The sequence below is a fragment of the Hyla sarda genome, chromosome 1 (genome assembly GCF_029499605.1).
Source record: "Hyla sarda isolate aHylSar1 chromosome 1, aHylSar1.hap1, whole genome shotgun sequence".
Classification (NCBI taxonomy): domain Eukaryota; kingdom Metazoa; phylum Chordata; class Amphibia; order Anura; family Hylidae; genus Hyla; species Hyla sarda.
In genome coordinates, this window is record NC_079189.1 from 606875979 (window position 1) to 606900533 (window position 24555).

Consider the following 24555-nt stretch of genomic DNA (forward strand, 5'->3'; position numbering starts at 1 on the left):
GACTCTGAAGGCGGTGCCTCGGTGGGGTCTGGGAGTGTGGGAAATCAGGCCTCTGTCAAGGCAGTTCCTTGACAAGAGGGTTCTGTTGAACCATTTCCAGAAGCCTTTGGCCCTCAGGGACTGCCCAGGTCGGGATCTGAGGGTGGGGTTGTACCTTTTAAACATGAAAAGGATCCCCCAGAAGTTTTGGGACTTGGCCTGGCACTGCGTTCAGGGGAAGCTATATGTAAGGGACAATCTGAAGTACAGGAACTCTGATGACGGGGATGTCCCTGAGAAGAGTGCGGGGACATGCTGGAAAGCATGGACCACTTCCTGCTTCATTGCCCCTTTAATATAGGGGTTTACAACAGGCTGGGTGCTTCCATCGGTTGGAGTCAACTTGCCGGCCTTACCTATCCGGAGTGGGCTTATGGGGTATTCAGGACCCTGGGTGGCCGAGACCGGGCACTTTATTCTTCGTTAGTTTAGTGGTTAGGTACTACACATGGAATGCACGGTGTTTAGTCTCGACCCAACAGAAAATCCTCGGGAAGATCAGGTCTTTGGAGTATGGCAGTCTTGGTACCAGTAGGGCTTCTCTCCTGTGGAGAGGTTTTTCTTTTGATGTGCCCTAGGTACTAGGCCCTTAAGGTAAAGGACCTTAATTTTGGCCAGAGATAGTGTATATATGTTAGGGTGAGTATAGGGTTAGTTTCATGAAGGGATAGCGATAGGGTTAGAGGTTGAAAGGGAAAGGAATTTAAATGTCATTTTATCAGGATTGCCATCCTTCTTCCTGGTGGGGGGCTATGCCTGTCACCTTAGCCTTTTTGTTTTGTTTCCTGTGGATAGACTGTAAAGGGCTTGCAGGCAACCAAACTTGGGCCTTGTGGGAGTTTGGTGTATTGTATTGGTGATATTGTTTTACTGTAGAGTATGTATATATTGTTTTGTATATATTGTTCTGTTTATATTATTTGGGTAGGGGTGTATTTTCGGTTGGGTGGGGGGTTTTGGGGGGTGGTAGTGGTCTGACATTGGTCAGTTATGGACAAAAAGTGGACAGAAACTGTGATCTATGGACTTTGACCTATGTCCAGGCGGGGTGATGGGATAGTTTAGTGTAGGTTGTTATTTTTGTTATATAGTTATTCTGTTATTTAGTTATACTGTTATATAGGTTGTTATGTATTGTTTGTTGTGTTATATACGTTGATATATATATAAATATATATTTTTTTTTCCTTATATAATGTGTGTGTTTAAAAACGGTTTACCAAGTTGGAGTCATTTTTAGTTACGGCAGTTAGCCATATAATTATTTATTTTATTATTATTATTTTTTGTTATTAAGTAATAAGGGAAAGGAGATAAAGAAGGAAACATTTCCAATGTGTCTTATTTTTAGTTATGGCAGTTGGCCATATTTATTTATATATATACACACATACATATATATATATAGCACACAACGTAAAGTGAAAAAATCTCAAAGTGGTTTATTCCATAACAAACAGAGTGAGTTCACAGCAAGTAGCGACGTTTCGACTAGACTCCTCTAGTCATTATCAAGCAGTGCACATATCACAATTCCACACAAATATAAATAGGGGTGCCAATTAACTGGCGCCTAAAGTGCATTAATCATCTCATTAATATAGTGTAAGGGTATATATCATATTAAACATTTCATAAAATATCAAAATTACAATAAAGTGCATGATCTAGTGCATTCATATATAGAGTGTAAAGATAAAGTGCATGTAGTGAATTAAAATCCGGTACTGCCGATATTAACATTGATTATTATCCTTATATTCACATTTGTATTGAATTTATATAATTAATATATTCACCCATAGGCGGAGATTCACAACACTCACCTGATGTAAACATTACACATAGCAGCGTGGACTCTGGTCTGCACGCATATCCGCGCATACAACGTGCATCATCACCGAAGCGACGGCTTCAGGGCCAATCCCCATGTGCCACGTCATCACGCCCGGTGTCACATGATTCCCCAAACGTGATGACGTAAGGTGCAGACTCCCTGGCGCAGGCACGCATGCGCACTGGATGTCCGGGCTCCCAGACACCATCTTGTTTAAGGGAACGGACCTGCATTAGCCCATAGTCTCTTCATAACTTATATCCTGGATGACTATGCTGCCCATCACCTGCATATACCGCATACAAGCAACCAGGAATACCCATGGATATGAACCCTATGTTGTATTAACAACCATAGGTCACATCTCGGTTATTCTGCGGCAAAGGAGACCAGCTGGCGCACAATTAAGTGTCCAACTAATATCCAGCCTGCAGGAAACATGTACCTCACATACTTCTATACCTGGGCTGCAATCCAATTCAGGTATATATCAATCTGGTCCATTTAATGGACCATCCCTATAGAGACCATCAAGGAATAATGTCCCTCAAGAAGGTGTCTGATGCCCAACATGTTTACCAACCGTCACTTCCGTGATGTGCACATGAAATACAAATATATATATATTTTTTAAAAACAACATCTTTATTATCATATACATTCTAAAACAACATCTTTATTATCAATCACATTCTAAAACATCAGGTGAGTGTTCTACAAATCTCCTCCTTCCAAGATCTAGAAAAGAAAAAAGAGAAAAGAAAAATGAAAACTTGTAAACAGTATAACTGTAATTTTCACATGTGCAAACAACACCAAATTCTTTGCCTTCAAACCTAGGGAGTGTGTCATCATCTACTATCCATTTAATATCCTAGTGGACGTTTTAAATTCCACATTAAGTCCATTCGGTTTCAAAGTATTTAACATATATATCCAGCGTAACTCACATTTCTTTAATTGCGCTTGCCTATCACCACCTCTCTTATTCATCGGGATGTGTTCCAATATCATAAATCTTAATTCCCTTTCCTTGTGTCCCTTTTCCACAAAATGACATGAAACTGGGAGGTCCATGGAAGAGAGGTGGTGATAGGCAAGCGCAATTAAAGAAATGTGAGTTACGCTGGATATATATGTTAAATACTTTGAAACCGAATGGACTTAATGTGGAATTTAAAACGTCCACTAGGATATTAAATGGATAGTAGATGATGACACACTCCCTAGGTTTGAAGGCAAAGAATTTGGTGTTGTTTGCACATGTGAAAATTACAGTTATACTGTTTACAAGTTTTCATTTTTCTTTTCTCTTTTTTCCAGGTATGAGCAGTCAAGCGGCAGAATCATCGATCACTGGTTTCCTATGAGAAACCAGTGATCAATGTAAAAGATCAGTGTGTGCAGTGTTATAGGTCCCTATGGGAGCTATAACACTGCAAAAAAAAAAAGTGAAAAAAAAGTGAATAAAGATCATTTAACCCCTCCCCTATTAAAAATTTGAATCACCCCCCTTTTCCCATTAAAAAAAAAAACAGTGTAAATAAAAATAAACATATGTGGTATCACCGCATGCAGAAATGTCCGAGTTATAAAAATATATTGTTAATTAAACTGCACAGTCAATGGCGTACGCGCAAAAAAATTCCAAAGTCCAAAATAGTGTATTTTTGGTCACTTTTTATATCATGAAAAAATGAATAAAAAGTGATCAACAATTTCCGATCAATACAAAAATTGTACCGCTAAAAACTTCAGATCATGGCGCAAAAAATGAGCCCTCATACCGCTCCATACGTGGTAAAATAAAGTTATAGGGGTTAGAAGATGACAATTTTAAATTTATAAATTTTCCTGCATGTAGTTATGATTTTTTTTCAAAAGTACGACAATATCAAACCTATATAAGTAGGGTATCATTTTAATCGTATGGACCTACAGAATAATGATAAGGTGTCATTTTTACCGAAAAATTTACTGCGTAGAAACAGAAGCCCCCAAAAGTTACAAAATGGGGTTTTGTTTTTTTTTTTCAATTTTGTCTCACAATGATTATTTTTAGTTTTTTCGTAGATTTTTGGGTAAAATGACTGATGTCACTGCAAAGTAGAATTGGTGGTGCAAAAAATAAGCCATAATAAGGATTTTTAGGTGCAAAATTTAAAGGGTTATGATTTTTTAAAGGTAAGGAGGAAAAAAACGAAAGTGCAAAAACGGAAAACCCCCTGGTCCTTAAGGGGTTAATGCCCATCTGGAAGGAAAACTTTCTTGTTCATTGATGGTTTCCAGATTCTTCAAGGCATTAAGAAGATTGAGGCCCAGCTATCACCATCCTCTTCCATCCTGGGATCTTCCGTTGGTGTTAAAAAGGTGGTGTGGAGAACCCTTTGTACCATTATCTTCTGCCTTGGTGAAATGTCTCTCTCTCTCTCAAGACACGATTCCTAGTGGTGATTACCTTGGTCAGACACATTGGAGAACTCCAAGCTTTATCTTGCAGAGAGCCTTATCTCAGGCTATTGCCGGATGCGGTGGTCTTCAGAACCATACCAGGTTTTCTCCTCAAGGTTTCATTAATGTTTAATCTGAACCAGGAAATTGTCTTACCGGTCCTTACGGATTCTCATGGAGAAGATCTTTATCTTCCTATCTGGAAAAGGCGGCTTCCTGCAGACAGTCAGAAGGGTTCTGGGTCTTATTCCAAGGTCCGAATGAGGGAAAAAAGACAAGTAAAGCTTCTCTAGCGTGATGGATCAGAGACACTATAAGGCGTTGTTATGACTTAGATGGTGTTACCTCTCCCCTGACCTTGAGGGCACACTCTACACACACTATACAAAAGCAACACCGTGGGGAGAGAAGTATCATGTGCCTATGGATCAAATTTGCAGAGCAACCACTTGGTCCTTTCCTACAACCTATATGAAGTACTACCGCCTGGATATCTCTGCATCAGAGGGGTCAGTCTTTGGCAGGAATGTCATTCACAGAGCGAGTATCTAGTAACCCCGCCATTTTTTCTTGTTGGCTGCATTGCTTCGCATGTCCCATCTGTGCATCACCGTAAGACAACTAAGTAATGAGACATTTTTTCGTACCTGTAATTGCCATTTCCTGGAGTCCATAGGCTACACAAGTCTACCAACCCAAATAAATGTTAATGCTGCATATTATACATCGGTGTTCTGGTTCTTAGGTGATTTATGCCTGATGGGTAGGTAGGGTACTACTATTCCGGGTCAAGGAGAATCCTTTAACCCATCTATGCTGCCTACGGATTCCAGGACATGAAGACTTCAGGTAAGAAAAATATTTCCCATATACATACATATATATATATATATATATATATATATATATATATATATTTATATATATCCATATTATAAATATAACGTGTGTTATCTCCTTTAACCGAATCACATTTGTATCCGTATACAGAGCACATTTTGGCTGAATGGTGGAATATACAACAGAAAAGACCAACAGGACACAGAGCTTAAAGAATTCTACACACAAATATGACTGAATAGAATCAGTGACTCTTCTCTGCGTTTATGGGGTATACTCACCTGGACGGTTACCTGTAGGAATGTCCTCCTTATACTGCTCATCACCGCTCACATCTGTCTCTTCTTCTTCCTTTGTGTCTGTAGCATTAATATAGATCAGATCTTTCCCTGTAGCAATGTCCGCCTTATACTGCTCATCACCGCTCACATCTGTCTCTTCTTCCTTTATGTCTGTAGCATTACTATAGATCATATCTTTCCCTGTAGGAATGTCCTCCTTATACTGCTCATTACCGTTCACATCTGTCTTTTCTTCTTCCTGCATGTCTGTAGCATTAATATAGAACACATCTTTCCCTGTATGGATGTCCTCCATATACTGCTCATCACCATTCACATCTGTCTCTGGAGCTTTGATATTATTCATATCTTCTCCAATTCATGAGCTGAGAAAAAAATATAGTACAAGTCACCATACAGTAGGAGAAGATTTGGATGGTTTTATATGAGCAGAAAAGATTGTTGCGCCAAATAGGGAACATGTTAAAATTTTAAATCCCACCCCTGGAATGACCCATTAGTGAGGAGTTAAAGGGGTATTCCAGGGAAAAACTTTTTTATATATATCAACTGGCTCCAGAAAGTTAAACAGATTTGTAAATTACTTCTATTAAAAAATCTTAATCCTTTCAGTACTTATGAGCTTCTGAAGTTAAGGTTGTTCTATTCTGTCTAAGTCCCCTCTGATGACACCTGTCTTGGGAAACGCCTAGTTTAGAAGAGGTTTGCTATGGGGATTTGCTTCTAAACTGGGCTGGGAAACCCGAGACAGGTGTCATCAGAGAGGACTTAGACAGAAAAGAACAACCTTAACTTCAGAAGCTCATAAGTACTGAAAGGATTAAGATTATTTAATAGAAGTAATTTACAAATCTGTTTAACTTTCTGGAGCCAGTTGATAAATAAAAAAAAGTTTTTTCCTGGATAACCCCTTTAACCCCTTAAGGACCAGGCCATTTTACACCTTAGGACCAGAGCGTTTTTATGCACATCTGACCACTTTCACTTTAAGCATTAATAACTCTGGGATGCTTTTACCTTTCATTCTGATTTCGAGATTGTTTTTTTGTGACATATTCAACTTTATGTTAGTGGTAAAATTTTGTCGATACTTGCATCATTTCTTGGTGAAAAATTCAAAAATTTGATGAAAAAATAGAAAATTTAGCATTTTTCTAACTTTGAAGCTCTCTGCTTGTAAGAAAAATAAACATTCCAAATAAATTATATATTGATTCACATATACAATATGTCTACTTTATGTTTGCATAATAAAATTGACGTGTTTTTACTTTTGGAAGACACCAGAGGACTTCAAAGTTCATCAGCAATTTTCCAATTTTTCACAAAATGTTCAAAATCTGAATTTTTCATGGACCAGTTCAGGTTTGAAGTGGATTTGAAGGGCCTTCTTATTAGAAATACCCCACAAATGACCCCATTATAAAAACTGCACCCCTCAACGTATTCAAAATGATATTCAGTAAGTGTGTTAACCCTTTAGGTGTTTCACAGGAATAGCAGCAAAGTGAAGGAGAAAATTCTAAATCTTAATTTTTTACACTCGCATGTTCTTGTAGACCCAGTTTTTGAATTTTTACAAGGGGTAAAAGGAGAAAAATCCTATCAAAATGTGTAACCCAATTTCTCTCGAGTAAGGAAATACCTCATATGTGTATGTCAAGTGTTCGGCGAGCGCAGTAGAGGGCTCAGAAGGGAAGGAGCGACAGTGGAATTTTGGAGAGTGAGTTTTTCTGAAATGGTTTTTGGGAGGCATGTCACATTTAGGAAGCCCTATGGTACCAGAACTGCAGAAAAAAAAACACATGGCATACCATTTTGGAAACTACACCCCTCAAGGCACGTAACAAGGGGTCCAGTAAGCCTTAATACCCCTCAGGTGTTTGACGACTTTTCGTTAAAGTCGGATGTGTAAATGAAAAAAAAAATGTCACTTAAGTGCAGTTTTTTTTCCCAAATTTACCATTTTTATAAAGGGTAATGGGAGAAAATGCCCCCAAAATTTGTAACCCCATCTCTTCTGAGTATGGAAATACCCCATGTTAGGACATAAAATGCTCTGCGGATGAACTACAATGCTCAGAAGAGAAGGAGTCACATTTTGCTTTTGGAAAGCAAATTTAGCTGAAATGGTTTTTGGGGGGTATGTCGCATTTAGGAAGCCCCTATGGTGCCAGAACAGCAAAAATACCCACAAGGCATACTATTTTGGAAACTACACCCCTCAAGGAACATAACAAGGGGTACAGTGAGCCTTAACACCTCAGAGGTATATCACGGCTTTTTGTTAAAGTTGGATGTGTAAATGAAAAAAATTATAATAATTCACTAAAATGCAGTTTTTCCCCCAAATTTTACATTTTTATAAGGGGTAATAGGAGAAAATTACCCCCAAAATTTGTAACCCCATTTCTTCTAAGTATGGAAATACCCCATGTGTGGACGTCAAGTGCCCTGCGGTCGAACTACAATGCTCAGAAGAGGAGGAGCGCCATTGAGCTTTTGAAGAGTGAATTTGTTTGGAATGGTAGTCAGGGGCCATGTGCGTTTACAAAGCCCCCAGTGGTGCCAGAACAGTGGACTCCCCCCCCCCCCCCACACACATGTGACCCCATTTTGGAAACTACACCCCTCACAGAATTTAATAAGGGGTGCAGTGAGTATTTACACCCCACTGGCATTTTACAGATCTTTGGAACAGTGGGCTGAGCAAATGAAAAATTTTATTTTTCATTTTCACGGACCACTGTTCCAAAAATCTGTCAGACACCTGTGGGGCGTAAATGCTCACAACACCCCTTATTACATTACGTGAGGGGTGTAGTTTCCAAAATGGGGTCACATGTGGGGGGGGGGGGTCCATTGTTCTGGCACTACGGGGGCTTTGTAAACACACGTGGCCTTCAATTCCAGACACATTTTCTCTTCAAAATCCCAATGGCGCTCCTTCTCTTCTGAGCATTGTAGTTCGCCCGCCGAGCACTTTACATCCACATTTGGGGTATTATCTTACTCAGAAGAAATGGGGTTACAAATTTTGGGGGGCTTTTTTCTTATTTTCCCTCTTGAAAATGAAAAATTTAGGGTAAAACCAGCATTTTAGTGAAAAAAACTAAAAAATTTTCATTTTCCCATCCAACTTTAACGAAAATTTGTCAAACACCTGTGCGGTGTTAAGGCTCACTATACCCCTTGTTACATTCTGTGAGGGGTGTAGTTTCCAAAATGGGGTCACATGTGGGTATTTATTTTTTTGCGTATATGTCAGAACCGCTGTAAAATCAGCCACACCTGTGCAAATCACCAATATAGGCCTCAAATGTAGATAGTGCGCTCTCACTCCTGAGCCTTGTTGTGCGTCCGCAGAGCATTTTACGCCCACTCGTACTCAGGAGAAATTGCGTTACAAAACTTTTGGGGGTCTTTTTTTTCCTTTTACCTCTCGTGAAAATAAAAAATAAAGGGCAATTTTTTTTTTACACTAACAGGCTGGTGTAGACCCAAACTTTTCCTTTTCATAAGGGGTAAAAGGAGAAAAAGCCCCCCAAAATTTGTAGAGTAATTTCTCCCGAGTACGGAAATACCCCATATGTGGCCCTAAACTGTTTCCTTGAAATACGACAGGGCTCCGAAGTGAGAGAGCGCCATGCGCATTTGAGGACTAAATTAGGGATTGCATAGGGGTGGACATAGGGGTATTCTATGCCATTGATTCCAAAACAGGGTGCCTCCAGCTGTTGCTAAACTCCCAGCATGCCTGGACAGTCAGTGGCTGTCCAGAAATGCTGGGAGTTGTTGTTTTGCAACAGCTGGAGGCTCTGTTTTGGAAACACTGCCGTACAATACGTTAGAATTTTTTTTTTTGGGGGGGGATAGTGCAAGGGGGTATATATGTTATGTTTTACTCTTTATTTTGTGTTAGTGTAGTGTTTTTAGGGTACAGTCGCACTGGCGGAGGTTTACAGTGAGTTCCCTGCTAGGAGTTTGCGTTGCGGCGAAAAATTTGCCGCAGCTCATACTTGAAGCAAAAAACTTACTGCAAGCCTGCCCGTGTGAATGTACCCTGTACATTCACATGGGGGGGCAAACCTCCAGCTGTTTCAAAACTACAACTCCCAGCATGTACTGACAGACCATGCAGGCTGGGAGTTGTACTTTTGCAACAGCTGGAGGCACACTGGTTGGAAAACCTTCAGTTAGGTTCTGTTATCTAACTCAATATTTTCCAACCAGTGTGCCTCCAGCTGTTGCAAAACTACAACTACAAGCATGTACTGATCACCGAAGGGCATGCTGGGAGATGTTATGCAACAGCTGGAGGGATCGCAACTACAACTCCCAGCATGCTGGGATTTGCAGTTTTGCAACATCTGGAGAGCTACAGTATAGAGACCACTGCAAACTGTGGCCCTCCAGATGCTGCAAAACTACAAATCCCCGCATTCCCAGACAGCAAACAGTTGTGTGGGCATGCTAGGAGTTGTAGTTTTGCAAGCTCTGGAGGGCTATAGTTCAGAGACTACCATATAGTGGTCTCAAACTGTAGCCCTCCAGCTGTTGCAAAACTACAACTCCCAGCATGCCCAAACAGCTGCCTGGGCATGCTGGGAGTTGTAGTTTTGCAACATCTGGAGTGCTACAGTATAGAGACCACTATATAGTGGTCTCGGACTGCAGCCCTCCAGATGTTGCTAGGCAACTTACCGGCTTCCGTCGGATCCAGGGAGCCTGCTGCACGACATCGCCGCCCGCCGACACCGATCGTCGCCCGCAGCCTCCGCAGATCGGTAAGTGGACTCCGGCGCCGGTCCTCTGTCGTTTCCCTGTTCTGCCCCGCCTATTATGGGTGGGCAGGACGGGGAAAATTAAAGTTAACCCCCCCCGCCCCCGATCTGCTATTGGTGGTCGCGTCTAGACCACCAATAGCAGGGATAGGAGGGGGGGCACCCGTGCCACCTCACTCCTATCGCTTCAGGGGGATTGTGGGTGTCTTAGACAACCGCGATCCCCCTTATATTCCAGGTCACCATAGACCCGTAATGACCCGGAATCGCGCAAATCGCAGGTGTGAATTCACTTGCGATTTGCGCCGATCGCCGACATGGGGGGGTCTGATGACCCCCCTGGGCATTTGCGCGGGGTACCTGCTCATAGATATCAGCAGTCACTCCGGTCCGGTCCCCACCCGGCACGCGGCGGGATGTGAAATTCCCACGGACGTATGAGTACGTGCCTGGTCCTTAAGACCCAGGGCGCAGGGATGTACTCATACGTGCCTGGTCCTTAAAAGGTTAAAGTAGTCAATATATACATTCATACATAATGGGGGAGATTTATCAAAACCTGTTCAGAAGAAAAGTTGCTGAGTTGTCCAGAGGACTTTTTAAAAATGAAAGCAGCGATCTGATTGGTTGCTATGGGCAACTCAGCAACTTTTCCTCTGGACAGTTTTTGATAAATCTCCCCCATTATATATACACAGAGATCAGGTTCAGGGCGCTGGCACCTTGCAAATTGGACTGGTTAAGCAGTTCTGCATTTTTTGAGAGATATATATTTTCTGTCAAGGCAACCAAGCGTAACAACCCGAACAACTTACCCTATGTATTGTAGGGTAAATATGACTATAGAGGGCAAAGATCAAACATGTAGGATAGTTAACCCCTTAAGGACACAGGGCGTACCTGTATGCCCATGGGAATTCCGGTCCCCGCCCGGCACCCCGTACAAATCTCCGGTCAAATTCATACCGGCGATTTTCGGCGATTCCGGGTCAATCGGGTCTCTGGTGACCCGAAAAAAAAAAAAGGGTGAATGGGGCTGTGACAGCCCCATTCCCCCTTACCCAGCAGGATACCCTGCTGGGCGGTGATCAGGGCGACGATCGGGGCCGGCGGGGGTCTCCTACCTTACCCTGGCCCGGCGGGGGTCCCCTCAGGAGTGGCGCCGGGGGTCCCGGCGGTGCAGGTGGCAGGATACAGCAGGAGAAAAAGTGTGCTTTTAGCTGTTGTATAACTGCAACTCCCAGCATGCACGGACAGCCGAAGGGCATGCTGGGAGTTGTAGCAGTGTGCCTCCAGCTACAACTCCCAGCATGTATGTTCTGTCAGTGCATGCTGGGAGTTGTAGTTTTGCAACAGCTGTAGGTTTGCCCTAACCCAACTCCCAGCATGTACGGTCTCTCAGTACATGCTGGGAGTTGTAGTTTTGCAACAGCTGGAGGCACATTGGCTGCGAAACAATGAGTTAAGTAACAAACTCTCAGTGATACACAACCAGTGCGCCTTCAGCTGCTGCAAAACTACAACTCTCAGCATGTATGGTCTGGCAGTGCATGCTGGGAGTTGTAGTTTTGCAACAGCTGGAGGTTTGCCCCAGCCCCCCCCCATTTGAATGTACAGGCGGGTTTACTGTGAGTTTTCTGCTACAAGTTTGGGATGCGGCAAATTTTCTTCCACAGCTCAAACTCCCAGCGAGAAACTCACTGTAAACCCCCCCCCCCCCCCCCCCCCCGTGTGAATGTACCCTTAAAACACTACACTACACCTATACAAAATAAAAAGTAAAACACTATATAGTTGTCTCCCCCCCCCCCCCCCAAATAAAAATAATGGCACGGTTTCCAAAATGAAGCCTCCAGCTGTTGAAAATCAACAACTCCCAGTATTGCCGGACAGTCACTGACTGTCAAGGCATGCTGGGAGTTTTGTAACAGATGGAGACACCCTGTTTGGGAAAAACTGCCGTAGGGTATTTTGGTGGCAGATGCCAATCCCCAATTTAGGCCTCAAATGCGCATGGCGCTCTCTCGCTTTGGAGTTCTGTCGTATTTCAAGGAGAATTACATTTTTTAAACTAACATGCTGGTGTTGCCCCATATTTGTAATTTTCACAAGCGGTAAAAGGAAAAAAAAGACGCTCAAAATTTGTAACGCAATTTCTCCTGAGTACAGAACTACCCCATATGCGGACGCATAGTGTTCTGCGGGCGCACAACAAGGCTCAGGAGTGAGAGCGCACTATGTACATTTGAGGTCTAAATTGGTGATTTGCACAGGGGTGGCTGATTTTAGGAAACTACACTCCTCACAGAATGTAACAGGGGGTATAGTGAGCCTTAACATCCCACAGGTGTTTGAAGAATTTTTGTTAAAGTTGGATGTGAAGATGAAAAAAAATTTTTTTCACTAAAATGCTGGTGTTACTCTACATTTTTCATTTTCACAAGGGAAAATAGAAAAAAAAACTAAATTTGTAGCCCCATTTCTTCTGAGTATATAAATACCCCATATGTGGATGGAAAGTGCTTTGCAAGCAAACTACAATGCTCAGAAGAGAGGGAGCACCATTGGAATTTTGGAGAGAGAATATTTCCGAAACTGAAGGCAATGTGTGTTTACAAAGCCCCCATAGTGCCAGAACAATGGACCCCCCCCCCACATGTGACCCCATTTTGGAAACTACACCCCTCACAGAATGTAATAAGGGGTGCAGTGAGCATTTACGCCCTACAGGTGTCTGACAGATTTTTGGAACAGTGGTCCATGAAAATTAAAAATTTAATTTTCCATCTGCACAGCCCACTGTTCCAAAGATCTGTCAAATGCCAGTGGGGTGTAAATACTCACTGTACCCCTTATTACATTCCATGAGGGGTGTAGTTGCCAAAATGGGGTCACATGTGAGGGGGTTCACTGTTCTGGCACCACGGGGGGGCTTTGTAAAGCAACATGGCGCCCGACTTCCATTCCAACCAAATTTTCTCTCCAAAAGCTCAATGGCGCTCCTCCTCTTCTGAGCATTGTAGTGCGCCAGCAGATCACTTTACATCCACATATGGGGTATTTCCATACTCAGAAGAGGCTTTTTCTCCTATTACCCCTTGTGAAAATTTAAAATTTGGGGTAACACTAGCATTTTAGTGAAAAAAATTAAATTTTTCATTTTCTCATCCGACATGAACGAAAAGTCGTCAAACACCTGTGGGGTATTAAGGCTCACTGTACCCCTTGTTACATTCCTTGAGGGGTGTAGTTTCCCAAATATTGTGCCACTGGTTTTTTTTTTTTGCTGTTCTAGCACCATAGGTGCTTCCTAAATGCGACATGCCCCCCCCCCCCCCCAAAAAAAAAAAAAAAAAAAACATTTCAGCAAAATTCACTCCCCAATATCCCATTGTAGCTCCTTCCCTCCTGAACCCTCTAGTGCGCCCACAGAGCACTTTACATCCACATATGAGGTATTTCCTTACTTGAGAGAAATTGGGTTACATAAATAGACATATAGTATATGTGAATCAATATATAATTTATTTGGGATGTCTACTTTCCTTATAAGCAGAGAGTTTCAAAGTTACAAAAAAATTAATAACAATAAAGGATAAGTCAGGTATCCAAATACCCAAATATGCAGTGCTCCCAGTCAATATCAATATGGCATATGGTGGGGAGTGACATAAAACATAACTTTTACTAGATCATCACTAAAACACATATAATAAGTTGTGAGTAAATAATTGGGCAAGTGGTTTTGCCCTCCAAAATGACGCAAAAATAGACTCCTGTTAAAGTCAATATTAAACAATTGCATAATCTAAATGCTAATGTGTATAGTCACTATCTCAGTCTACACGTCTCCAATATATAGCCCGACGCGTTTCTGACAACAGTCAAATGTCTTCCTCAGGGGCATAAGAGGAGACAGTGACTCAATCAATAAGATTTAGCATATAATGATCAATACTCTGTTAGTAGAGCAAAATTGAAATCAAGTACAAGTCGTCGATACAGTAGCGACTTGGATTGTGCCTGATGTGGTTAAATACAGTACACACATGAAAAAGTGAGCTGGGAAAGCCTCATGTGGTCCAGTCTGTAGACCTGTTAAAATTTCTGCGTCCCCGCTCGTCTCCTGCGCAAACCTGCTGTGGCGGGGAGCCGTGCAGTTGTGCGCACAGTAGCCGGCACAATTTTGCTCTACTAACAGAGTATTGATCATTATATGCTAAATCTTATTGATTGAGTCACTGTCTCCTCTTATGCCCCTGAGGAAGACATTTGACTGTTACAAAAAAAATGCTAAATTTACAAATTTTTCATAAAATTTTGGATTTTTTCACCAAGAAATGATGCAAGTATCGACAAAAATGTTACCACTAACAAAGAAGAATATGGCACGAAAAAACAATCTCGGAATCAGAATGAAAAGTAAAAGCATTCCAGAGTTATTAATGTTTAAAGTGACAGTGGTCAGATGTGCAAAAAATGGCCGGGTCTTGTGGTACCCACACCCCGCAGAAGTTCTACCAGGTGACCAATGTGTTACTTATACCTGATAATACACACACATATATATATATATATATATATACACCCACACCCCGCAGAAGTTCTACCAGGTGACCAATGTGTTACTTTTACCTGATAATACACATATATATATATATATATATATATATATATATATATATATATATATACACCCACACCCCGCAGAAGATCTACCAGGTGACCAAAGGGTTACTTATACCTGATAATACACACACACATATATATATATATACACCCACACCCCGCAGAAGATCTACCATAGAGGAAGGTTAAGACCTGGTAGGACCTGCAGTTCTGGCTGTGGCTGCTTCTCATCTCCGTCTCTCTGACACTTAAAGGGGTACTCCGGTGCTTACACATCTTATCCCCTATCCAAAGGATAGGGGATAAGATGCCTGATCGCGGGCGCCCCCAGCTGCGGGACCCCGTTTATAAACAGTGAACGGAGGGTGTTCGCTCCGGGTCTGATTACGGTCGACCGCAGAGCCGGCGGCCCGTGACGTCACGCCCTCGTGTGATGTCACGCTCCGCCCCTCAATGCAAGCCTACGGGAGGGGGCGTGATAGCTATCACGCTCCCTCCCGTAGGCTTGCATTGAGGGGCGGAGCATGACATCACACGGGGCGTGACGTCACACGCCGCCGGCCCTGCGGTCGACCTTAATCAGACCCGGAACGAACACGCTCCGGGGACTGATTACAAACGGGGTGCCGCGTGCATGATCGCGGCGTCCCCAGCGGCGAGACTCCCGCGATCAGGCATCTTATTCCCTATCCTTTGGATAGGGGATAAGATGTGTAAGCACCTGAGTACCCCTTTAACCCCTTAAGGACGCAGGACGTAAATGTACGTCGTGGTGCGGTGGTACTTAACGCACCAGGACGTACTTTTACGTCCTAAGCATAACCGCGGGCATCGGAGCGATACCCGTGTCACGCGCTGCTGATCGCAGCCAGGGACCCGCCGGCAATGGCCGACGCCCGCGATCTCGCGGGCGTCCGCCATTAACCCCTCAGGTGCCGGGATCAATACAGATCCCGGCATCTGCGGCAGTGCGCGATTTGAATGAATGATCGGATCGCCCGCATCGCTGCTGCGGGGATCCGCTCATTTATAACGCCGCACGGAGGTCCCCTCTCCTTCCTCCGTGCGGCTCCCGGCGTCTCCTGCTCTGGTCTGTGATCGAGCAGACCAGAGCAGGAGATGATCGATAACACTGATCTGTTCTATGTCCTATACATAGAACAGATCAGTATTAGCAATCATGGTATTGCTATGAATAGTCCCCTATGGGGACTATTCAAGTGTAAAAAAAAAATGTAAAAAAATGTAAAAAAGTAAAAAAAAAGTGAAAAATTCCCTCCCCCAATAAAAAAGTAAAACGGCCGTTTTTTCCTATTTTACCCCCAAAAAGCGTAAAAATTTTTTTTTATAGACATATTTGGTATCGCTGCGTGCATAAATGTCCGAACTATTAAAATAAAATGTTAATGATCCCGTACGGTTAACGGCGTGAACGAAAAAAAAAAAAGTCCAAAATTCCTACTTTTTTAATACATTTTATTAAAAAAAGAAATTATAAAAAAATGTATTCAATTTTTTTTACATGCAAATGTGGTATCAAAAAAAAGTACAGATCATGGCGCAAAAAATGAGCCCCCATACCGCCGCTTATACGGAAAAATAAAAAAGTTATAGGTCATCAAAATAAAGGGATTATAAACGTACTAATTTGGTTAAAAAGTTTGTGATTTTTTTTAAGCGCAACAATAATATAAAAGTATATAATAATGGGTATCATTTTAATCGTATTGACCCTCAGAATAAAGAACACGTCATTTTTACCATAAATTGTACGGCGTGAAAACAAAACCTTCCAAAATTAGCAAAATTGCGTTTTTCGTTTTAATTTCCCCACAAAAATAGTGTTTTTTGGTTGCGCCATACATTTTATGATATAATGAGTGATGTCATTACAAAGGACAACTGGTCGCGCAAAAAACAAGCCCTCATACTAGTCTGTGGATGAAAATATAAAAGAGTTATGATTTTTAGAAGGCGAGGAGGAAAAAATGAAAACGTAAAAATTAAATTGTCCTTAAGGCCAAAATGGGCTGAGTCCTTAAGGGGTTAAACGCGAACAGCCCTTTACTATAGGGACACTTCAATGTAGAGAAGAAAAAAAAGACGGAGCACACACGGTCACCGGGACCTGAAGAAATGCCAATTGGCGTGAAACAGTGCCTATCATCCAGGTGAATGCTCCTGCCTCTCACCTCTGCTCGCATTCATGGGGAAGAAGTTATATCCGTGTTGTGTATGAACTGTAAATACATTCGTGGCAGCAGGAACTTTCAGGTGTGTGCTCCGGTTTTTTTTTCTTCCCTACATTGAAGTGTTTGTACCTGTACATATTTACACGTGAAGCATCTGTTTCCCTGGTCTGCAAGGACTCATATCCCACAATTTTCCAGCTGTAATATCAGTGGTGCCCAGCTTCATCTTTTTGTTGGTTTGCCTTTACTATAGGGCTTCCTCCCTAGCAATCAGCACAGGAAGCCTCACCTGAGAACACCTTGGAGTAGGGGAAACCCGTAGTGAATTAGGGGTGTGGACTGGAGCACTGACACCTCCAACCGGTCCTCCAGTCCAGGAAATCCAGCCCATCTAACTTAAACAAAAGAGCCATAGAAGACTATGCTCTGCTAAAGCAATATAACCGTGTGGATTTCCTTTATCATGAGGAAACCAGGTGAAATATACGACCATCCAACACCTTCCTGTACACTTTACCACAACACACACACACATATATATATATATATATATATATATATATATATATATATATACACACATAGAGACAGATATATATTATATACACACACATAGATATATATACACATACCTCCTTCCTCAGAGCTGTACAGGAAGTGTACTAACAGGACCTGTGATGATGTCACAGTCAGGTGATCAGTCACATGGAGGAGGAGGAGTCACATGATCAGGGGCTGCTGCTCTCGGCTCATCTGCTCAGGGTAGAGATAAATTATAGTATATACATGTATTATAGTATTATAGTATATACATGTATTATAGTATTATAGTATATACATGTATTATAGTATTATAGCATATACATGTATTATAGTATTATAGTGTATACATGTATTATAGTATTATAGTATATACATGTATTATAGTATTATAGTATATACATGTATTATAGTATTATAGTATATACATGTATTATAGTATTATAGTATATACATGTATTATAGTATTATAGTATATACATGTATTATAGTATTATAGTATATACATGTATTATAGTATTATAGTATATACATGTATTATAGTATTATAGTATATACATGTATTATAGTATTATAGTATATACATGTATTATAGTATTATAATATATACATGTATTATAGTATATACATGTATTATAGTATTATAGTATATACATGTATTATAGTATTATAATATATACATGTATTATAGTATATACATGTATTATAGTATTATAGTATATACATGTATTATAGTATTATAGTATATACATGTATTATAGTATATACATGTATTATAGTATTATAGTATATACATGTATTATAGTATTATAGTGTATACATGTATTATAGTATTATAGCATATACATGTATTATAGTATTATAGTGTATACATGTATTATAGTATTATAGTATATACATGTATTATAGTATTGTAGTATATACATGTATTATAGTATTATAGTATATACATGTATTATAGTATTATAGTATATACATGTATTATAGTATATACATGTATTATAGTATTATAGTATATACATGTATTATAGTATTATAGTGTATACATGTATTATAGTATTATAGCATATACATGTATTATAGTATTATAGTGTATACATGTATTATAGTATTATAGTATATACATGTATTATAGTATATATATGTATTATAGTATTATAGTATATACATGTATTATAGTATTATAGTATATACATGTATTATAGTATATACATGTATTATAGTATTATAGTATATACATGTATTATAGTATTATAGTATATACATGTATTATAGTATATACATGTATTATAGTATATACATGTATTATAGTATATACATGTATTATAGTATTATAGTATATACATGTATTATAGTATATACATGTATTATAGTATTATAGCGTATGCATGTATTATAGTATTATAGTATATACATGTATTATAGTATTATAGTGTATACATGTATTATAGTATTATAGTATATACATGTATTAAAGTATATACATGTATTATAGTATTATAGCGTATGCATGTATTATAGTATTATAGTGTATACATGTATTATAGTATTATAGTGTATACATGTATTATAGTATATACATGTATTATAGTATATACATGTATTATAGTATTATAGTATATACATGTATTATAGTATTATAGTGTATACATGTATTATAGTATTATAGTGTATACATGTATTATAGTATTATAGTGTATACATGTATTATAGTATTATAGTATATACATGTATTATAGTATTATAGTATATACATGTATTATAGTATTATAGTGTATACATGTATTATAGTATTATAGTGTATACATGTATTATAGTATTATAGTATATACATGTATTATAGTATTATAGTATATACATGTATTATAGTATATACATGTATTATAGTATTATAGCATATACAGGTATAATAGTATTATAGTGTATACATGTATTTTAGTATTATAGTATATACATGTATTATAGTATTATAGTATATACATGTATTATAGTATTATAGTATATACATGTATTATAGTATATACATGTATAATAGTATTATAGTATATACATGTATTATAGTATTATAGTGTATACATGTATTATAGTATTATAGTATATACATGTATTATAGCATATACAGGTATTATAGTGTATACATGTATTTTAGTATTATAGTATATACATGTATTATAGTATTATAGTGTATACATGTATTATAGTATTATAGTATATACATGTATTATAGTATTATAGTATATACATGTATTATAGTATATACATGTATTATAGTATTATAGTATATACATGTATTATAGTATTATAGTATATACATGTATTATAGTATTATAGTATATACATGTATTATAGTATTATAGTATATACATGTATTATAGTATATACATGTATTATAGTATATACATGTATTATAGTATTATAGTATATACATGTATTATAGTATTATAGTGTATACATGTATTATAGTATTATAGTATATACATGTATTATAGTATTATAGTATATACATGTATTATAGTATATATATGTATTATAGTATTATAGTATATACATGTATTATAGTATTATAGTATATACATGTATTATAGTATTATAGTATATACATGTATTATAGTATTATAGTACAGTGGTCCCTCAACATACGATGGTAATCCGTTCCAAATGAACCATCGTTTTGTTGAAACCATCGTATGTTGAGGGATCCATGTAAAGAATAGGAATTTATACTCACCTGTCCCTGCTCTCCGGACCCGTCACCGCTACCCTGGATGTCGCCGTCCATTGATGTCGCTGCGTCCCCGTTGTGTCCCCGCCGCTCCGGAACGTTTCTGCTGCCCGGGCTCGTCGCTCTCAAGTCGCCGTCATCACGTCACTACGCACGCGGCTCCTATTGGATGACGGGACGGCGTGTACAGCGACGTGATAACGAGCAGGGGATCCCGAAGAGGATGCTCCAAAGCCCCGAGGACAGGTAGGAGACCAACACCGGAGCACACAGGGCACCGTAAACGGCTATCCGGCGGCAGCTGAAGCAGTCAGCGCTGCCGGATAGCCGTTCATGCGATGGCCCCGACATACAAAAGCATCGTATGTTGATGCTGCCTTCACATGTATTATAGTATTTAGAGATGAGCGAATCAAAGCTGATGAACCCGAATTTGGTACGAATTTCAGTAAATATTCGATTTGCAACGAATACGAATATCTCCACGATTCTGTTGCGAAAATCGCTTAATTAAACTTCATTTACTGCGGTGCAGGCTCCAGGGCATCTAAAATGGCGGATCCACATGTCAGGACATGGGGCAAGGAATGCTGGGAAGGCGTGAAGGGAAGTAGGTGGGATGACCCTGAATCACATGCAGGATGCAGCCAGTCACCCCTGTGATGTCACAGCCCTATATAATCGGCAGCCATCTTACAGCCATTCACTTAATTACAATACACTGCAGAAGGATCATAGGTCGCAGAGCCTGTGTGTGTTACAGCAGAGAAAAGCGAAGTCCAGCAGCAATTAACATCCTCCTAGTCACATCAGCGTTCTCGTGGACTGAGAGCAGTGTTTTTTTTTTCACTGAAAAGGATTTTTACTGCAGCTGCAGGCATTAACCTCCCAGTCACTTTCTTCAGCATAGTATTACAGAGAGGGGCAGAGAGCTGTGTATTGCCTCATACATGTCAACAAGCTGCCTCAACTTCATAAACCTAAGCAGAGGAGGCAGGAAGAATTTTTCAGTGCAATTCAGTGTCTTTGGGGGAAATTTATCAAAACTGTGCAGAGGGACAAGGGCCTCACGACGGCCAAGCACTTTATGGACGTTACTCAGAAACGATGGCTCCGACCAACCACACTGCTCTCCCTACACAACCTTCCCCCGTCTCATGCATTCCCTATGCAACAGATATGCTCCTTCTTCTTTAGTCGATTGCGTAACCTGTCCAAAGAGGCCACAAAGAACGAACTAGACTATCTTATTGGTTCGGAACCCCGTAAATTGTCCATCTCTATGATATACACATCCCTTAGGAAAGTACTACTGAAATTTACACCCTCTTCTATTTTTTCAGCGTGGACCTCATGGGTACCAGGAGACGATATTTCGGAATGTATCTTGAATGGGTGGAATATCATCCGTAAATGCATTATCAATGAGAGATGGCGTGAAACCTACTACAAAATGGCTCACAAAGCCTTATATGGGTTTAACATACTGCCTTCCCCGGATTTCCCCGATCGTATCACGGCCTGCCCTAAATGTGCTACCCCTTTGACGAATATGTGGCATGGAGTTTGGACGTGCCCCCATACAGAAAGATATTGGCAAATGATTATATCATACATCAGAGAGAAATGGGAAATGTCACTACCACATACACCAAGAGCCCTATTGTTTCATCAGTTTAGACCACCTGACTTGACCGACCAAGGCCCCACCAAAACACCCCAATTAGTTCACATTGTCCTCTTAGTGGCACTTAGGTGTATCTTCGCAGCCTGGCTCTCCCCTTCTGTTCCCACAATCACCATGGTCATATCGCAACTTAAATTGTTATGTGGGATAGATAGGCTTGATACTGAACGACACATGAACACAAACACGGCAAAATATTTCGCCAAATGGCAAGATTTTATTGTTACACACTACACATCAGCTGAAATCGAGGACATAGTTAAGCCCTTTAGCTCGACAGACTGGTACTGTCTTGGGGTTTTGAGTGATTCACTGGGTCCATTACGACTTACCTCTTGACCTTGACTTCTAACATACTACGAACATGGCACGCCTAATTAGAGCGAGGCGAATGAATATTGTGATACTGCCGCGCATGTCCACTTGGGTTATCCATTAGCTGTGTGGAGTTTACAGTTTCTGGTTATGTAATTTATTGAATGTTCTTATGGCTCCTATTCGACGATATTCCGCACTTAACTATCAATGTGTGATGTTTGTTTATAACAATGAAAATTCAATAAAATTTGTTTAAAAAAAAAAAACTGTGCAGAGGAAAAGTTGCTGAGTTGCCCATAGCAACCAATCAGATCTCTTCTTTCATTTTGCAGAGGCCTTGTTAAAAATGAAAGAAGCGATCTGATTGGTTGCTATGGGCAACTGGGCAACTTTTCCTCTGCACAGGTTTTGATAAATGTCCCCCTTTGTTCTACAAAGAATTGTCTACTGGTTATACTAGTCTGCAGATGGTATAATACCCAGCAGTCCATTCCTAATAGTCTGTGACAGAGTGCAATTTTGTGTTTAGTTAGTGTTTGGAGCCCTGTTGTATACTGCTGGTGTTTTACAAAAATATATATTTTTTAAGGATACTGTAGCGCATTTTTCTGCCCTCATCAGTGCATACCGCATACGTACATCTAAGTAGTGTACTATTTTGTACCTGTTAATCTGTCAAGGGCCTACATACTGTGAAAGGCCAGCCAAAAGTGCACACCTGCTGCTGTTCTAGACAAATACTGTTTTAAGCAAGTATGTGAGGCAGAGAAGTGCCAGGACATGCATAAAGGAATGGCAGAGGCCTAAATCCTTCAGGCAGAGGTCGCAGGAGACTAGCGGTGAGTGGCAGCAGGAGTCTCAGCGAGAGCTCCCGTTATCAGCTAACGGTCGTGTCTCGACCAGCAACCCATCTGCCATCATCGACTGGTTAACACGGTCATCCACTTCATCACATGTGACATCTGACACCCCCAGTCAACAGTCGGTGGGTTCCTCAGACACAACCCACAGTTGGAATGGCCCGGGAGCAGTCCCTATCCTCCCATTGCCTCTGTCCTATGCTGTTCCCTCTCCTACAGAAGTATCTTATGCTGTGGGTTCAGCTCCACTATTCACTGACGACGATCTAATAGTGGACAGCCAGCAGCTACTGCCCAGCCAAGAAGTGGAGGAGACACCCGCTAAGTGGGCAAGTAGTGATCAGGAAAGTGACGTGGGAGGCGGTGTTGCCAGGGTTCAGGGTCCTGAAGCAGACACTGTTGAGGAACCTGAGGAGGAACTGCTAAAAGTCAATCGAAAAGAAATCGACGCATGGCTTACTCCACGAAAACTGGAAATGGGAACCATGACAACATGAAGAACATCTTGGCCGCGCTGCGACTGGGAAGCCTGAGCCATGTGCCCTGCATGGCACACATGTTCAATCTGGTTGTGAAGCAGTTCCTGAAGTGTTCCCCCCATTTGCAAGACATCCTAACAATGGGAAGGAAACATTGCATGCACTTCAGCCACTCGTACACCGTGAAGCACACCCTCCTTGAGCTGCAGCGTCAGAACGGTATCCCACAAATTGTCTGATTTGTGATGTTGCCACAGGAGTAGGACCTGAACCAGCAGGTGGTGGCATACCTTGACATGCCCATGCCAACACACCTTGAAGATCTGCTGGACTTCTGGGCAGCCAAACTTGATTTGTGGCCGCAACTAGCAGAGTTTTCCCTGGAAAAGTTGTCCTGCCCGGCCAGTAGTGTGCCATCAGAGCGGGTGTTTAGTGCAGCAGGGTCCATAGTCACCCCAAGGAGAACTTGTCTGTCCACGAAAAAAGGGAAGAGACTGACCTTTGTGAAGATGAATCAGGCATGCATCAGCCAGGATTTTCACCCACCAATGCCTGATGCATGAAAGTAGATTGACCATGGTGCCATACCAACACTTCACAAATATGGATAGTGCCAAACAGATTTAAGGCGCTGCTCCCCAGTTACAAACATTCCTTAGCATCAGACCTTTTTTCACCCACCTTGGTCACCGGGTACTGGTATTGCCACCCCTTGCACCACTCTGTCACCAGGTCACTTTCAGGACTCCTGATGCTGCTGCTGCCACCTCCAGGCTGTCTGATTCAGCCACTATATGGTCTCTTCTCATGCTTCAGCCAACTCCAGGCTGTGTCATTCAGCCACTATATGGTCTTCTCCTGCTTCAGCCAACTCC

At 40.7% G+C, this 24555-nt stretch overlaps 4 protein-coding genes across 7 annotated transcripts in view; 3 read left to right on the forward strand and 1 right to left on the reverse strand.

The window, feature by feature from the left end:
* Positions 1 to 20388, reverse strand: part of LOC130296651 (gastrula zinc finger protein XlCGF26.1-like) — a 41074-nt gene extending 20686 nt beyond the window's left edge. The window contains exons 1-4 of one of the 4 annotated variants that reach the window (XM_056548430.1): positions 20343 to 20388; positions 17707 to 17827; positions 5573 to 5834; positions 5449 to 5476 (exon numbers count right to left, since the gene is read on the reverse strand). In XM_056548430.1, coding sequence (XP_056404405.1) covers positions 5449 to 5476; positions 5573 to 5815 — 271 coding nt within the window. In that variant the 5' untranslated portion in view covers positions 5816 to 5834; positions 17707 to 17827; positions 20343 to 20388. Of the gene's footprint in view, positions 1 to 4974; positions 5173 to 5448; positions 5835 to 17363; positions 17517 to 17706; positions 17828 to 20342 lie in introns of those variants that run through there. The other 3 variants (XM_056548412.1, XM_056548421.1, XM_056548440.1) reach the window with 3 other exon arrangements.
* Positions 1 to 24555, forward strand: part of LOC130296610 (zinc finger protein 345-like) — a 632251-nt gene that overhangs the window by 519809 nt on the left and 87887 nt on the right. The window lies entirely within an intron of this gene.
* Positions 1 to 24555, forward strand: part of LOC130296708 (zinc finger protein 260-like) — a 473195-nt gene that overhangs the window by 206220 nt on the left and 242420 nt on the right. The window lies entirely within an intron of this gene.
* The window catches only part of LOC130296437 (oocyte zinc finger protein XlCOF7.1-like), a 327909-nt gene that overhangs the window by 127679 nt on the left and 175675 nt on the right, over positions 1 to 24555 (forward strand). The gene's annotated exons all lie outside the window — the stretch shown is intronic.